This window comes from Taudactylus pleione, unplaced genomic scaffold (genome assembly GCF_031769625.1).
Source record: "Taudactylus pleione unplaced genomic scaffold, aTauple2 ptg000352l, whole genome shotgun sequence".
Lineage (NCBI taxonomy): Eukaryota > Metazoa > Chordata > Amphibia > Anura > Myobatrachidae > Taudactylus > Taudactylus pleione.
The window spans coordinates 322,814-341,326 of record NW_028284753.1 but is presented as its reverse complement, the minus strand read 5'-3'; the positions used below and the strand labels follow the sequence as shown (position 1 = coordinate 341,326).

The 18,513-nt window shown below is 49.0% G+C and overlaps 1 protein-coding gene across 1 annotated transcript in view; it reads left to right on the top strand.

Annotated features, from left to right (window-relative positions):
* AR (androgen receptor) overlaps window positions 1-18,513 on the top strand; it is a 455,147-nt gene that overhangs the window by 241,253 nt on the left and 195,381 nt on the right. Inside the window, exon 2 of the mRNA XM_088444238.1 lies at window positions 1,398-1,549. Coding sequence (XP_088300364.1) covers window positions 1,398-1,549 — 152 coding nt within the window. The remainder of the gene's footprint in view (window positions 1-1,397; window positions 1,550-18,513) is intronic.

Below are 18,513 nucleotides of genomic sequence, written 5' to 3'. Positions count from 1 at the left end.
CAGAGAATTGCAGGTCCATGGGGAAGGTTCGGGCCAATATAAAGTGATTCTATGATGTTATTTTGGCCCCATTTTCTTAGATCATTGATTTGCGCATTATGCAATGAGAGGGTGTGGCCTAAAGATGAGAAACACATTGCCCCCCATCAGTGGTCAGCTGCATCTCCCCTAGAAACTTCCCCTGGCGGGGTGAAATAGAAAGTCAGCAAGTAGGTATTTAACTTATTTAATTATTATCTATATAGATCAGCTATCATTCATTTTAAAGTGAGCCCAACATAATGCATCTATAAAATCATCTCATCCTTGATAAAGAGCATTGAAGCTCGAAACGCGTCGGTGATTTGGAGAAGCAGTCACTCATCCTGCTAAGGACTAAAGAAACATTAACCTGTGAGTGTCCAAAACAGGGTATTATCCAGAGCCCCTGTTTTCTAAAGACCTGAAGTGAGAGATCTCACAGCTACTTGATTATTTTTATCAATGTTACTGCTCCAATTGGAGCTTAATACGTATATGTATGGATTATGCTTACTAATAATTTATGCTTTTTGCACTATACATGTACTTTGTGTGATAATACATTGTACTTTTTATTGTGAAGTTTTTATGTGAAGTTATTAAACCTAGTTTAAAGTATACATATATATACCTTTTTATTTATTTATACTAAACCATTAGCGCTGTGATCACTATAATATCTTCTACATCTTTAAAATCACTGGGTAAAACAATTGTGCTTTTATATTTTTAATGCATACTTACCAACATTCTGCCAGACCCCTCCGGGAGGAGCTTGCCAGGTCAGTGCAGCAAAGGGTGTGGAGGCGGCTTAACTGGGCGGATCGGGGGCGTGATGGCATGATCTCATCATCGCGGCCCCATCTCCCACTTTATAAAGGCGATATCGCCTGTATTGTAAAGCAGGGAGCGGGGCTATGATGACACGATTCAGCGCGTATCACGTCATTGCACCCCTGGACCACCTGGTTTTGTGTGCAGGCGGGTGGGGGCACTGGAGGGTGGTGGCCATTACGGGAGACTTGCCTACTTTAGCAGGGGGCCCGGGAGTGGCACCCGATATTTGGGAGCCTCCCGGCAGTCCCGAGATAGTAGCAAGTATGTGTTAATGTCAGGAAGATATTCCGCTATTGTTTGAAAATAAATATTTTGTCATCAGTGTTTGATTCTGTCCTTTTGTATTCCATTGGTATTATATCATTTTACCCTGGAAGATAGTATGGCTTTTCATTACATGCAAATATGAAGAGAATTTAGAACTGTTATGCAAAATAAGTAATATACTGTGTTGGTCTTGTCTGTGTTTTGTGTAAAACTGTTATGCTGGTTTGTTTACCCAGTACAGTATTGCTTAGTCTTATTTGTGTATTGTTTAGGCTGGAAGGAGGCAGAGAACACCTGCTGCCCATTGACTATTACTTCCCACCTCAGAAGACCTGCTTGATTTGTGGCGATGAAGCATCTGGATGTCACTATGGAGCTCTCACATGTGGTAGTTGCAAAGTCTTCTTCAAGAGAGCAGCGGAAGGTAAGGATGGAATAATTTCTGTATTACTTTTTATTTTTACACAACACAAATATTTATAGATAGTCAAATTGTATTCATCAGCAAGTCAATCTGAGTGTAAATTGTCATTTTCATAAGAATATGAAAAGGTCATTTTTAAAGTAGTACAAGTGGCTCCATTACACTAAAGTAAGAAAAAAGACAATTTCTCAGTGTAGTATTATTAAATTTGTAGTTGCTACTTGCTGGTGGTAAAATTTATATTAAGCAGGGGTGCCATGGTTACTATATATATATATATATATATATATATATATATATATATATATATATTAGGGGTGTGCACCGGCCACTTTTCGTGTTTTGTGTTTTGGTTTTGGATCTTGATCTTTCTTCATGTTTTGGATCTGGATTGGTTTTGCCAAAACCACCCTTCCGTGTTTTGGGTTCTGGGTTTTGTGTTTTGGATCTGTATTTTTTTTTAAAAAGCATAAAAACAGCTAAAATCACAGAATGTGTTGGTTTTTCTGCTCCTATGCTATTATTAACCTCAATAACCTTAATTTCCACTCATTTCCAGTCTATTCTGAACACCTCACAATAGTGTTTTTATGTCCAAAAGGCTATGCTAAGCGACACGAGTGGGCGGCACAAACACGTGGCCCATCTAGGAGTGGCACTGCAGTGGCAGACAGGATGGCAGTTTGAAAAACTAGGCCCCAAACAGTACATAATGCAAAGAAAAAAAAGAGGTGCAAGATGGAATTGTCCTTGGGCCCTCCCACCCACCCTTATGTTGTATAAACAGGACATGCACACTTTAACAAACCAATCATTTCAGCGCCACACGACTGTGGCTGAAATGATTGGTTCGTTTGGGCCCCCACAAAACAAGCTGGCAATTAATCTGTCCCTGCACAAACTGGCTCTACGGAGGCAAGATGTCGCCCTCATTCTCCTCATCCACCGATTCCTCACCCTCATCAGTGTTGTGTACATCCTCATCCCCACAGACTATTAACTCGTCCCCGCTGGAATCCACCACCACAGGTCCCTCTGTACGTTCTGGAGGCTGGTCTCCCTGGAAGAGTTGGTAATTCATTTTTATGAACATCATCTTCTCCACATTTTGTGGAAGCAGCCTCCTACACCTTTCGCTGACAAGGTTCCCGGCTGCACTAAACACTCTTTCGGAGTACACACTGGAGGGGGGGCAACTCAGGTAAAATAGAGCCAGTTTGTACAGGGGCCTCCAAATTGCCTCTTTTTCCTGCCAGTACAGGTACGGACTGTCTGACATGCCTACTTGGATGCTGTCACCGATGTAATCCTCCACCATTCTGTCAATGGTGACAGTATCATATGCAGTGACAGTAGACATGTCAGAAATTGTTGCCAGGTCCTTCAGTCCGGACCAGATGTCCAAACTTGGTCCTGCCTGCCCTGCATCACCGCCAGCGGGTTGCTTAGGATACCTAAGTTTTTTCCTGGCAGCCCCAGTTGCGGGAGAAAATGAAGGAGCTGTTGACGTGTCACGTTCCGCTTCAGCTGACAGTGTTTTCATCAGCAGGTCTTTGCACCTCTGCAGGCTTGTGTCGGCTGGAAAGAGAGACACCACATAGGCTTTAAACCTAGGATCAAGCACGGTGGCCAAAATGTAGTGGTCTGATTTCAACAGATTGACCACCCTGGAATCCTGGCAAAGCGAATGAAGGGCTTCATCCACAAGTCCCACATGCCGAGCGGAATCGCTCCGTCTTAGCTCCTCCTTCACTTTCTCCAGCTGCTTCTGCAAAAGCCTGATGAGGGGAATGACCTGACTCAAGCTGACAGTGTCTGAACTGTCTTCACGTGTGGCAAGTTCGAAGGGTTGGAGAACCTTGCACAACACGGAAATCATTCTCCACTGTGCTTGAGTCAGGTGCATACCCCCTCCTTTGCCTATGTCATAGGTGGATGTATAGGCTTGAATGGCCTTTTGCTGCTCCTCCATCCTCTGAAGCATATAGAGGGTTGAGTTCCACCGCGTCACAACCTCTTGCTTCAGGTGATGGTGGGGCAGATTCAGGAGTGTTTGCTGGCGCTCCAGCCTTCTGCACGCAGTCGCTGAATGGCGAAAGTGGCCAGAAATTTTTCGGGCCACCCAAAGCGTCTCCTGCACGCCCCTGTCGCTTTTCAGAAAATTCTGCACCACCAAGTTTATTGTGTGAGCAAAACATGGGACGTGCTGGAATTTGCCCAGATGTAATGCCCGCACAATATTGGTGGCGTTGTCAGATATCACAAATCCCCAGGAGAGTCTAAGTGGGGTAAGCCACTGGGCGATGATTTCCCTCAGTTTCTCTAAGAGGTTGTCGGCGGTGTGCCTCTTACTGAAACCAGTGATACACAGCATAGCCTGCCTTGGAACGAGCTGGCGTTTCTGAGATGCTGCTACTGGTGACGCTGCTGCTGTTGCTGCGTAAGGTGATACATCTACCCAGTGGGCTGTCACAGTCATATAGTCCTTAGTCTGCCCTGTTCCACTTGTCCACATGTCTGTGGTTAAGTGGACATTGGGTACAACCGCATTTTTCAGGACACTGAGGACACTTTTTCTGAAGTTTCTGTACAGTCTCGGTATCGCCTGCCTAGTGAAGTGGAATCTAGACGGGATTTGGAACCGGGGACACACTACCTCCATCAATTGTCTAAATCCCACTGCACTAATGGCGGATACCGGACGCACGTCTAACACCAACATAGCAGTCAAGGCCTCAGTTATACGTTTTGCTTCAGGATGACTGCTGTCGTACTTCATCCTCCTCGCTAAGGACTGTTGGACCATCAATTGTTTAGTAAAAGTAGTGGTGTTACTACTTCCTCTCTGGGATGATGAACGACTCCCAGCAGCAGCAACAGCAGCAGCGGCAGCAGTAGGCGTAGCAATGCAGGATCCTCCGGAGGAATCCCAGATAGGAGAGTCAGTCATGCCAGAGACATGGCCTGCAGGACTACTTCCGATCCTGACTAAGGAGGAAATTGACGAGGAGGGAGTTGACGGTGTGGTTTGCAGGCGCTTGGATACAACAGGACAACGGGATTTAGGTGTCCCTGGACTGCTTACGGTCTTAGCCAAAGTTTCTGAACTTGACAGTAACTTTTTATGAATGCGCTGCAGGTGCCGTATAAGGGAGGATGTTCCTAGGTGGTTAACGTCCCTACCCCTACTTATTTCACCATTACATATGGTACATATGGCAAGACAGTTGTTGTCCGGATTTGGATAGAAATATTGCCAGACCAAAGAGGTGGAATGTTTGGTCTTCTGCCCAGGCATGACCGTGATGGGCTTTTTCATCCCACGGACAACGACTGTCTCCCCCGGAGCCTGATTTAAACAAACCACATCACCATCAGAATCCTCCTCGCCAACTTCCTCCTCAGCGCCAGCTACACCAGTATCCTCATCCTGTTGTACTTCAACAGTGACATCTTCAATTTGCATATCAGCAAGTGGACTGTGGGTGCTCCTTTCAGCACTTGCAGGGGGCGTGCAAATGGTGGAAAGAGCCACCTCTTCCCGTCCAGTGCTGGGAAGGTCAGGCATCGCAACCGCCACCGCACTTGGACTCTCCTTGGGGATTTGTGATATCTTCTTAGAACGCACAGTTTTTCGCTGTGCTTTTGCCAGCTTAACTCATTTGATTTTTTTAGCGGGAGGAGGGCTTCCATCGTCATGTGAAGCTGAACCACTAGTCATGAACATAGGGAAAGACCTTAGCCGTTCCTTGCCACTCCGTGTCATAAATGGCATATTGGTAAGTTTACGTTTCTCTTCAGATGATTTAAATGTTTTTTTTAAGGTCATTTTCCTGAACTTTGTCATTTGGGATTGTATGTGTCCTCTACTATGACATTGGGTATCGGCCTTGGCAGACAACGTTGATGGCATGTTATCGTCTGTGTCATGACTAGTGGCAGCAGCTTCAGCACTAGGAGGAAGTGGTTCTTGATCTTTCCCTATTTTATTTTTATTGGAGAAAGATTGGTCTTCCATTTATGTTATATTGATTTGATATATACGTGCGGCTAAGGCGCACACAAACACAGAAAATATTTTTTTATTTTTGCTGGAGAGTAGTGCACTTTGTGGGTTACACCACCCTTTAAGAAATGAGCCAGCCGGCTCTTTACTTATGACACAGGCGCACGCTTGGCGCTGCTCCTTTGTTGATGCACGTGCAGTCACAGTGCACACAATTCACAAACACAGAAAATATTTTTTATTTTGTTTGGAGTGCACTTTGGGGGTTACAGCACCCTTTAACGGTCAAGCCAGCCGGCCCTTTACTTATGACACAGGCGCACGCTTGGTACTACTTTGTTGATGCACGTGCGGCTACAGTGCACACAATTCACAAACACAGAAAATTTTATTTTTTTTGTTTGGAGTGTACTTTGGGGCTTACAGCACCCTTTAACGGACAAGCCAGCCGGCCCTTTACTAATGGGACACAGGCGCACGCTTGGCACTGCTCCTTTGTTGATGCATGTGCAGCCACAGTGCACACAATTCACAAACACAGAAAATTTTATTTTTTTTGTTTGGAGTGTACTTTGGGGGTTACAGCACCCTTTAACGGACAAGCCAGCCGGCCCTTTACTAATGGGACACAGGCGCACGCTTGGCGCTGTTCCTTTGTTGATGCACATGCAGCCACAGTGCACACAATTCACAAACACAGAAAATATTTTTTTATTTTGTTTGGAGTGTACTTTGGGGGTTACAGCACCCTTTAACGGTCAAGCCAGCCGGCCCTTTACTTATGACACAGGCGCACGCTTGGTACTACTTTGTTGATGCACGTGCGGCTACAGTGCACACAATTCACAAACACAGAAAATTTTATTTTTTTTGTTTGGAGTGTACTTTGGGGCTTACAGCACCCTTTAACGGACAAGCCAGCCGGCCCTTTACTAATGGGACACAGGCGCACGCTTGGCACTGCTCCTTTGTTGATGCATGTGCAGCCACAGTGCACACAATTCACAAACACAGAAAATTTTATTTTTTTTGTTTGGAGTGTACTTTGGGGGTTACAGCACCCTTTAACGGACAAGCCAGCCGGCCCTTTACTAATGGGACACAGGCGCACGCTTGGCGCTGTTCCTTTGTTGATGCACATGCAGCCACAGTGCACACAATTCACAAACACAGAAAATATTTTTTTATTTTGTTTGGAGTGTACTTTGGGGGTTACAGCACCTTTTAACGGGCAAGCCAGCCGGCCCTTTACTAATGGGACACAGGCGCACGCTTGGCACTGCTCCTTTGTTGATGCATGTGCAGCCACAGTGCATACAATTCACAAACACAGAAAAATATGAGATATGGTAAGAACTTACCCTTGTTATCTCTATTTCTACGAAGTCCATAGGGTTCCACAGGATACCTTGGGGTATAGGTGTGACGTCAGTCGCAGGGCACCAAAGAGTTAAGCTTTCAGCCTCCCAGGATGCACTAGGTCCCCCTCCTATACCCCGCCCCCGGGCCAAGGCACCTCAGTTAGTTACCAAGCCATAGGCCGGAGGAGGAGAAGGAAGAGAGAGAACAAAGATCTGGACACATACAAGAATCACATTCTCACCAGAGGGAGACGGAAAACCGGTGACCAGAGCAAAGCCCATCTGCAGCACAGGTGCGACAGGGCGGGAGTCCTGTGGAACCCTATGGACTTCGTAGAAATAGAGATAACAAGGGTAAGTTCTTACCATATCTCATATTTTCTACTTCAGGGTCCATAGGGTATCCACAGGATACCTTGGGGATGTCCCAAAGCAGTATCCTTTAAGGGTGGGGACGCTCCTGTGCAGAAAGGAGAATCCGCCGCCCGAAGGAAGCATCCTGAGAGGCGAAGGTGTCAAACCTGTAATACCTCACGAAGGTATGGACAGAAGACCACGTAGCAGCCTTGCAGATCTGAACTGCCGAGGCACCACGTCGAGCTGCCCACGAAGGACCCACAGACCTAGTGGAATGAGCCTTCAGAGAAGGAGGGACCGGTAGGCCTTCATGAAGATAAGCTTCAGAAATAGCCATACGGATCCAGGCTGCCAAAGTTTGCTTTGAAGCAGGCCAACCCTTTTTACGGAAGCCAAAGAGGACAAACAAAGCGTCCGACTTCCTAAACGAAGAAGTGCGGTCAACATAAGTCCTTAAGGCCCGCACAACATCCAAAGAGGCCTCACCCATGGAAAGACCCGGTGAGTTAAAGGCCGGAACAACTATTTCCTCGTTAATATGAAACTGGGAAATAACTTTGGGAAGAAACTCGGGCCGAGTGCGGAGCACTGCCCTGTTCCCATAAAAAAACAAGGGGGTCTACAAGAAAGAGCCCCTAACTCAGAAACACGTCTGGCCGAAGCAATGGCCAGAAGGAAAACAGTCTTAGCTGTTAGCCATTTAAGATCCACTGAGCCCAGTGGTTCAAACGGCGGTCCTTGGAGAGCCCTCAGGACCACAGCCAAATCCCAAGGCGCCACAGGTGGAACAAAGGGCGGCTGAATGCGGAGAACACCCTGCATAAAGGTGCGCACATCCGGGATTGTAGCAATCCTACGGTGAAACCAGACAGATAGGGCCGAAACCTGTACCTTCAAAGAAGCAAGGCGAAGCCCATGATCTAGTCCCGCTTGCAGGAAGGCGAGAATCCGAGACAGACTAAACTCCCGCGGTGCATAACCTCTCGGTCGACACCACTGGAAGAACGTATGCCACACGCGATGGTATATCCTCGCGGAAGACGGTTTCCGAGCTCGTAACATGGTACGCACCACAGAGCTGGAAAACCCCCGGGACCTCAGCATGGCCGTCTCAACAGCCACGCCGTCAAAGACAGCCGAGTCAGGTCCGGGTGAAGGCAAGGACCCTGAGACAGAAGGTCCGGTCGTAGCGGCAACCGCAGAGGAATGTCCACGGACAGACCCTGAAGGTCTGAGAACCAGTGCCGTCTGGGCCACGCGGGAGCTATCAACAGGAGCGTCCCTCCTTCCTGTTTGAATTTCCGGATTACCCGTGGAAGAAGGGAGACCGGAGGGAACAGGTATGCGAACCGGAACGTCCACCGGACGGACAGAGCATCCACCAGAGACGCCCCTTCGTCTCTTGTGCGAGACCCGTACACCGGCAACTTGTTGTTGTGCCGGGACGCCATGAGGTCGATTTCTGGAAGACCCCACCTGTCCACCAGTAGTTGAAAAACGTCCGGGTGCAGGGACCATTCCCCCGGATGAACGTCCTGGCGACTTAGAAAGTCCGCCTCCCAATTGAGCACTCCCGGGATGAAGACCGCTGATATGGCCGGAAGATTGCGCTCCGCCCAAACCAGGATCCGAGAGACCTCTACGAGAGCCGCCCGACTGCGAGTTCCTCCTTGCCTGTTTATGTAGGCCACGGTGGTAGCGTTGTCCGACTGGACCTGCACCGGGCGACCCTGGAGAAACCGCTGTGCCTGCTGGAGAGCATTGAAGACCGCACGGAGTTCCAAGATATTTATTGGAAGCTCCGCTTCTGTCGGCGTCCACCTGCCCTGGAACAAGTGTGGACCCGAAACTGCTCCCCAGCCCCGAAGACTGGCGTCCGTTGTCAACAGGACCCAATTTGGAACCCAGAACGGACGTCCCTTGTTGAGGTGGGTCGTCTGTAACCACCACGTAAGGGACAGGCGAACCTCCTGGGTGAGCACAATCGTCTGGGACTTCAGAGACTGAGTCAGCCCGTTCCACTTGGACAGGATCAGGTGCTGCAGAGGTCTGGAGTGAAACTGGGCGTATTCCACCATGTCGAACACCGACACCATGGAGCCCAGTAACCTCATCGCCGAGTGTAAGGACACCCGGCGGCTGTGCAGACAACTGCGCACCCTTGACTGTAAAGCAGAGATCTTGTCCTCCGTCACGAAGATCCTTTGCTGTCCCGAGTCCAATAAGGCTCCAAGATGCAGAATCCTCCGAGACGGGATTAGAGTGGACTTCTGCCAGTTGATTAGCCAGCCGTGCCGTTGCAGCAGTGCAATGGTCAGGTCCAAGTGGCGTAACAGGAGCTCTGGAGATCCTGCCACCAATAACAGGTCGTCCAAATACGGCAACATGCGGACTCCCTGCAGCCGCAGAGAAGCCGCCATGACCGCCATCACCTTGGTGAAAACACGTGGTGCTGTTGCCAGGCCAAAAGGTAACGCCCGAAACTGGAAGTGGTCGCTGCTGATTGCAAACCTGAGGAACTGTTGATGGCGCCAAAGAATAGGGACATGCAGGTAAGCGTCCTGTATGTCCAATGACACCAAGTAGTCCCCAGGTTCCAGCGCCAGAATGATGGACCGTAGGGTCTCCATCCGAAACTTCGGGACCCGCAAAGACTTGTTGAGTGCTTTGAGGTTGAGTATCGGACGATATGACCCATTGGGTTTCTGTACCAAAAATAGATTTGAATAGAAACCTTGGCCCCTCTGGGAGAATGGAACCGCCACTATAACTCCAGCCTGGAGCATAGTGTGCAATACCTTCCGCAGCTCCGTAGCCTTGTTCCGGTCTGATGGGAGACCCGTGGTGAAGAAGCGAGCCGGGGGTCTGTGCCGGAAGGAGAGGGCGTATCCGTGGGAAACCACCTCCAGAACCCAAGTGTCTGTCGTAGTGGTCGACCAACACTGGGCGAACTGTAGCAGGCGGCCTCCCACCCTGGGATCCCCCAAAGGGAGGCCCGGACCGTCAGGCCGCAGGCTTGTCATCTGGCTTGGGGGCCGGACGTCTGGTACTCCATGCCTGCTTCCGGGGCTTGACCGATTTCTTAGGGCCAGCCTGTCGAGGAAACGACTGTGGTTTGGGCCTGCCCTGGGCCCTAGATGACCGAAAGGACGATGGTCCCGAACCAGAAGGAGCAGCGGCCGACGGGAGACAGGCAGATTTGGCTGCCGCCAGCGTGGCCACAATCTTATCCAGATCCGGACCGAAGAGAACTTCTCCGGTAAACGGCAACGCTTCCAGACCTTTCTTGGAATCTGCGTCCGCCTTCCAGGATCGCAGCCACAAGGTGCGACGAGCAGCTACCGCTGCTGAAGAAATTCTAGACACCAGAGTACTAATGTCTAGAGCCGCCTCGTTGATGTAGGTGGCCGAATCACGGAGATTGCCAATCAACTCCGCCTGATCGGCCGGACAGTCGGATTCAAAAGAAGCCTCTAATGAATCCGCCCAGCGCTCCATCGCTCTGGCAACCCAGCAAATGGCCATAGCCGGCCGTGCTGCCCCCCCTGCAAGGGAATAAGCGGACTTCAGGCAGATTTCTACCTTGCGGTCCGTAGCATCCTTAAGGGAGGACATGGATGGCATCGGCAATGTGGCACTACGGACAAGACGGGTCACGTGAGAATCCACCTGTGGAGGGGATTCCTACTTAGCAAAATAATTATCCGCGAACGGATAAGCCACCGCCAGGCGTCTCTGCGGCTGGTATCTTTTGCCAGGTTGTTTCCACGCCTCCTCTAAATGGTCCACCAACTGACCCGAAAGAGGAAAGACTGTGGCATCGCCCTTCACATCTTTGAAAAAGGCATACTTAGATTTAGCCGCTGGGGGAACTTCGTCCTCAATCACCAAGGCTGTGCGGACCGCCCGAATAAGTCCAGGAATATATACTTTGGACTTAGCATCAGCGTCCTTAGTATGGAGAGGTTCCTGATCGTAAGGATCTAGAATCTCCCCATCATCCGACGTCCCTTCGTCATCCTCATAAGGAGCGGACAGAGACGCCACCGGCCTTTTATGAGACCGCATCACAGACTCCCCTTGCAACACATCCGACAAGTGCTGTACAGAACTTGTCAGGGAGTTAACCCACGCTGGCTCCTGAGAACCCGGGAGCGGGGAAATAGGGAGACTGTGGGGTACCACCAATTGTCGTGGGAACCCCTGCATGGGTGACGACACCACAGACTGCTGGGACAAACCCATCGGAGTAAACGCGGGCTGCGGAGCTAACTGGCCCACTAAAGCTGTTAACGCCTGAGCGAAACAAGCCCAGGGCGGCTCCTGTACCGGTGCTGTAACCGTAATAGGCCGCGCCATGGACAAACACTGCCGGCAAAGGCCCTCCGCGCTACCCTCCCCCCTCCGCTAACGGTACTTTGCACGTGGTACACTGTAGCCGGAGGGGAAAATCACTTTCAGACATGATGGCACCACGTATGTGACCTCTCTCACCAATTAAGTATTAAATAGGCGAGAGACCACCCTGCAGCACCGCACCGCAAGGGCTTTAGCAGAAAGAACAGGGACAGTAATAAAGCTGACAGTTTAGAGAAGAAAAGATTACAGGCAGCAGCGCTAGCACAGTCACATACAATGCAGAAAAATAACAATTCCTGCACTAACAGCGCTGATCACTCAACTACACAGACACAGGGCCTGGTAGGACACAGCGCTGCATACACAGACCTGACCACAGCGGAGGAGAGGTATGCGGGGGGACCCAGACCACGATGCTTCCGTCCAGCGCTTCCAGCAGCGTTCACCATGCGTTCTGGAGAAGATGGCCGCCGAGGAGCAGAGAGGAGGCTGGCCTGGGGGAGGAGCGCTGCCACAGGACCAGTCGGCAGCATGCAGAGAGGGCTGTGTGCAGCGGGGGAGGCGCCGGCTGTGAGACAGGGAAGGCGCGCTCCCCTGGCATGCATTTAACCCCTGGGACGCCGCAGCGCTACCGCTCTGCTGCGGTCCGCTGTCCCAGGGGGTAGTGGAAGCGCAGGTTGGTCGCCTGGCTCCACGCTGCAGCCAGTCCCCAGGGAGCCCCCTGCCTGGGGACTTAGGACCATGTGATCAGCGGGGACCCACCGCGGGACCCCGCTGCTTACCTCTGTCCCCCTTGAATCCGGCCATGGTCCGGAGCATCTGGGGTCACCGCTAGCTGTGACCCCAGACGCCCACCAGCATCCCCGGATCAGTACCGGCGTTCTGGTACCGGCGGGGTGTAGGGAAGACAGCATGGACGTCAGGACTGACTGTCCATGCTGTTCATCCAGATGTGCAGCCACAGCTGCATGAAGAATAAGCTTCAGGGGCTCTTCTAGCCCCCACTCCAACAGGTGCACCCGACTCCGGCCGGGCACCAAACTAAACTGAGGTGCCTTGGCCCGGGGGCGGGGTATAGGAGGGGGACCTAGTGCATCCTGGGAGGCTGAAAGCTTAACTCTTTGGTGCCCTGCGACTGACGTCACACCTATACCCCAAGGTATCCTGTGGATACCCTATGGACCCTGAAGTAGAAATTTTATTTTTTTTGTTTGGAGTGTACTTTGGGGGTTACAGCACCCTTTAACGGACAAGCCAGCCGGCCCTTTACTAATGGGACACAGGCGCACGCTTGGCGCTGTTCCTTTGTTGATGCACATGCAGCCACAGTGCACACAATTCACAAACACAGAAAATATTTGTTTATTTTGTTTGGAGTGTACTTTGGGGGTTACAGCACCTTTTAACGGGCAAGCCAGCCGGCCCTTTACTAATGGGACACAGGCGCACGCTTGGCGCTGCTCCTTTGTTGATGCACGTGCAGCCACAGTGCACACAATTCACAAACACAGAAAATATTTTTTATTTTGTTTGGAGTGCACTTTTAGGGGTTACAGCACCCTTTAACGGTCAAGCCAGCCGGCCCTTTACTTATGACACAGGCGCACGCTTGGCACTACTTTGTTGATGCACGTGCGGCTACTGTGCACAAAATTCATTAACACAGAAAATTTTAATTTTTTTTTGCACTTGGGGGGAGCACCCATGATGGACAGAGCACCCCCTGGACAACACTACAGCACCCCTTTAGGACTGGGACACTGCACGGGACTTTGGAGTGGACACAGCCCCTATGGACAACTGACTGCACAACACAGTCCAGCCAGCCCCTATGGACTTTGGAGGAGTGGACACAGCCCCTATGGACAACAGCAGCGCAGCACAACACTACACTGCACTACACTACACTACACAGCCCAGCCAGCCCTAACTCCCACCCTCCCTCTTCACTGTCCACAGCCGAGTGAGAAAATGGCGCCGACGAGGGTACCTTATATAGGGTCCAAAACCCGCGAGACCCGGAAGGCGGGATGATGACGTTTTGCCTCGATTTCTGATTCGAGTCAGGCGGGAAAAGTCGAGCCTGACTCGGATCGGCCTCGGATCGGGGGGGCTCGGGGGGGTTCGGATTTCAGAAATCCGAACCCGCCCACCCCTAATATATATATATATATATATAAATATATATATATATATATATATATATATATATGTATATATATGTTTATATGTGTGTGTGTGTGCATGGCCACATGAAAATTAGAGCTCGCCTACAAGGTTTTGTTTTCGGCCACTGCCCAATTTCATTTTAAATTGTTCTTTTTTTATATATTAACTTATGTTGTTCAGAAAAGTGTCTAAAGATGTTTTATTTTTGAGTGGCAATTCTTATGTGTCACTGATGCTCATATAACAATCTGTTTAGTGACTTAAATATAAACTCTAAATATTTAAGTCCGTACGGACAAGATAACACATACACATCATAAGATGAGCTGCAAATGATTATTGTCTTGAATTTATTATAATTATTACTTATTATATAAATCCTTATTACGGGCAAACGTTTTTTGGGGGCAAAATTTGAACTTACAGTATTGTAATTCATATAGGTAGATCATAAATAAAATTAGAATGAGTGTGATGTCTTCCATTGAAATAAATATGATTTTACAATATCTATTTGTATCACATAATTTCCCACTGTCTAATTTCCAGGGACAGATCCTGGCTTTAAGGTTTGTTAATAAAAAAGATATTTTCAAATGTTGTACAACTACACATTACATTTCCTCTTAGACTGTATCATAAATGGAATGGAATTGGGGCCACAACTACGCATTACATTTCCTCTTAGACTGTATAATGAATGGAATGGAATGGAATTGGGGCCACAACTATACATTGCATTTCCTCTTAGACTGTATAATGAATGGAGTGGAATTGGAGCCACAACTACGCATTACATTTCCTCTTAGACTGTATCATGAATGGAATGGAATTGGGGCCACAACTACGCATTACATTTCTTCTTAGACTGTATAATGAATGGAATGGAAATGGGGCCACAACTACATATTACATTTCCTCTTAGACTATATAATGAATGGAATGGAATTGGGGCCACAACTACACATTACATTTCCTCTTAGACTATATAATGAATGGAATGGATTTGGGGCCACAACTACACATTACATTTCCTCTTAGACTGTATAATGAATGGAATGGAATTGGGGCCACAACTACACATTACATTTCCTCTTAGACTGTATCATGAATGGAATGGAATTGGGGCCACAACTACACATTACATTTCCTCTTAGACTGTATAATGAATGGAATGGAATTGGGGCCACAACTACGCATTACATTTCCTCTTAGACTGTATAATGAATGGAATGAAATTGGGGCCACAACTACGCATTACATTTCCTCTTAGACTGTATCATGAATGGAATGGAATTGGGGCCACAACTACTACGTATTACATTTCCTCTTAGACTGTATAATGAATGGAATGGAATTGGGGCCACAACTACGCATTACATTTCCTCTTAGACTGTATAATGAATGGAATGGAATTGGGGCCACAACTACATATTACATTTCCTCTTAGACTGTATAATGAATGGAATGGAATTGGGGCCACAACTACACATTACATTTCCTCTTAGACTGTATAATGAATGGAATTGGGGCCACAACTACACATTGTGCTGTGAATTATGTCATTACAGTAAGTCCCCGAATCACCAATTTCACGGAGGAAGTAGGTGGGTTCCGTGGAGCTGGTCTACTGTGCCACACTGATATTCCAAGTGAGCGAGTACAAAAATTTATATCAAAGGGGGAGATGTACTAAGTCTGGGAGAGTAATAAAGTGGAGAGAGATAAAGTACCATCCAAGTAACAGTGATGTTAAAGGCTGTGTTTGAAAAATGACAGGAGTTGAGTGGTTGGTATATCTCCACTTCATCACTCTCCAAGGCTTAGTACATCTGCCCCACAAAAGCCAAAATATAACCCTTGATAAATGCTTAAAAGCATGCAAAAGAACTTGACAGTACAAATGGCAGTAACATGTTTAGGTGAGAGAGACTCCGTTATTAGTTATGCAATTAGTAGACTCTGTGGACAAAGACACAATGGTGGATGTGCAATCACATTATTGAAATGCACATAAAAGGGGCAACCTTGAACACTATATCAACCTGTGTAAGGAATCATAGAGCTTTTACAGAGAACAAATAGGCTCATTACACTCAGACTGAAGCTGTCAATCAGCAGCTTTATAGCCAGATTATAAAGATTATATTTAAGGGGATGCCTGTATATCAGTTTAACTGTCTAAGTCTTTGCTTGTGTGCCATTCTTTCCCCTGCTTATTCTTGTTGGGCAGACATTGCATTGGTTGGCCGCAGGGAAACTGGGAGTTGTGCTCAGTGGCACAGGGAAATGGCAGTTGGTATCAACCATTTTTAGTGTGAATGCATAAATATGAAGTATAATAGTGATCATCAGCCTTGGGACCAGTGCCAGACTGGCCATCTGGCACTTCTGGCAAATGCCAGAAGGGCCGATAGCCTGATTGCCCGGTCTGGTTTGAAAGCCTGGATGAGCAGCGCCGCCTCCCGGTGTGCTGATTTGCCGGGATACTGTGAGACGGGGGTGTGCTGTGAGTCCAGGCTATGAGATGTAAGCATGCCACTGTGAGATGAAACTACACCCCCTTTTACGCGAGGGCACGCTTCTACGGCGCGCTCCCTGTAGGAAATACCAGGGCTGATTTAGAGCTGTTATTTATTAAAGCATGTTAGTGCCTCTGTAATGCAGCGTTTTGTTTTTTTCATTTGTGCATTTAAATCAGTAGGCTGCCTTTATTTATCAACGATCAGTATTTGTTATTACCGTTTGTTGCGTTATTTGAAACTCTCCAGCCCCATGCTTCTGTTAAACTGAACTTACAAGCGCTATGGTGCTGTTGGCCAGCATCCAGGTCTCAGCAGCTGGCGTTTCCCCTCCTTTCTCCCTCCCTATCACAGCAGCCAGCAGCCCCTCTCCCTCTCGCAGCAGACAGTGGACACATTCCTCCCTTCCTCCCTCTACCCCGTATCAGTCAGCGGACCCCTTCCTCCCTCTCCCCAACTGCAGACTGCGAGGAATGGGTATGTTTGACCACCGGACGTCAGCCCGGCGGTTCAAATCCCGACGCCGGCAGCCTGATGCACAAGATCCCGACAGCGGAGTTAAGTTAAGTATTCCTAACCCTCTCCCCCCTAACCTCCTCCTATAGTGCCTAACCCTAACCCTCCCTCGTAAGTGCCTAAACCTAACCTCCCCGCACCCTAAACCTAACCCTCCTGTGGGGGTGCCTAACCCTAACCTCCCCCCTAGTACCTAAACCTAACCCCCACTTCCCCTAGCCTAACCCTAACCCTCCCTGGGGGGGTGCCTAACCCTAAGTCCCCCGGGGTGCCCTAAACCTAACCCCCCCTCCCTGGCTACATATATACTTACCCCCGGCGTTGGACGATCGGTCTGGCATCCTTCCAAGGTCCCGGCATCAGGATTAACATTGGCGTTGACATTTCGATGTCTGTGTTAGATCCCTTCCCGGGATTATGCTGTCGTTATTGAGACCGGCAGGCATGCGTCCGCTGGTCTCATAACTACATACCCCTTCCTCCCTGACTCCCGCAGCAGACAGCGGACCCCTTCCTCCCTCTCCCCCGTAGAAGTCAGTGGACCCCTTCCTCCCTTTCCCCTGCTGCAGACAGCGAACACCTCCCTCTCTCCCGCAGCAGCCGGCAGCCAGCCCTTGCACCCGCCCGCAGAACCCCAGCACACAGCTGATTGTACCTCTCTTTACTTGCAAGGCAGCAGCAACAACCTCCCTTCCCAGCCCAGCAAACAACACGCTGGACTGGGAAGGGAGGCTGGTGCTGCCAGGGATCCGAGGGGAGCCAGGTCAGTCTCACTGTGCATGTGCCGCGAATGCTAACACATGGCACATGCACCCACTACAGTAGAAAAAAAAAACCTTTCCATTTGTCAGCGCTGTTTGGGGAGAAGAAACAGCGCTGACGAGATTTTTAACATTACCGCTCGCTGGTGAGCAAACTATTAATAAATACAAGTTAAAAAAAACTGCTAGCGGTGATGTTAAATAAGACAGCAGGACAAATTTGTTTGCAAATGGAGCCCTTTATCTCCATTCACTTTATCTCCATCCAAGGCTTAGTAAATAGGCCCCTTAATATGGAAAAAGGATGGTACATATTTTAATAGGGATGTAGTTAGTATGCCGGCGGACGAAATCCCGACGTCATAAGTTCGACCCGGGGCTAAAGATAGGCGTCGAAATCCCAACGTCAGTCTATATTCGGACGCCGGAATCTCGACAGCCGCCATCCCAAATGAAAGTACATGGGGTGTCTTAGCTGTTAGCCGCGGGGTTGGGGTTAGTTTTAGGCAGCACTGGCGGGGGTGATAAGGTTAGGCTTTAGGGGGGAGGTTAGGGTTAGGCACCATTGGAGGGGTTAGACACCGCTAGCGCTAGGGGGTTAGGGTTAGGCACTAAGGGAGCACGGTTAGGTGTATGCACCAAGGGGGGAGGGTTAGGTTTAGGCACTAAGGGGGAGGGTTAGGGTGCGGGGTGGGGAGGTTTAGGGTGGAAGAAAGGAGGGTTAGTGGGAGAAAGGGGGAGCATTAGTATACTTAACCGACCCCTGTCGGGATACTGAGCATCAGGATGTCGCTGTCGGGTTATTGACAGCAGGCATCCAAACTGCCAGTATTTCATACCAACTCATTTTACTATTATTACTAACACACTGAACAGGAATTTGAAAGAAACGTATTTCAATTCTCCACATTAG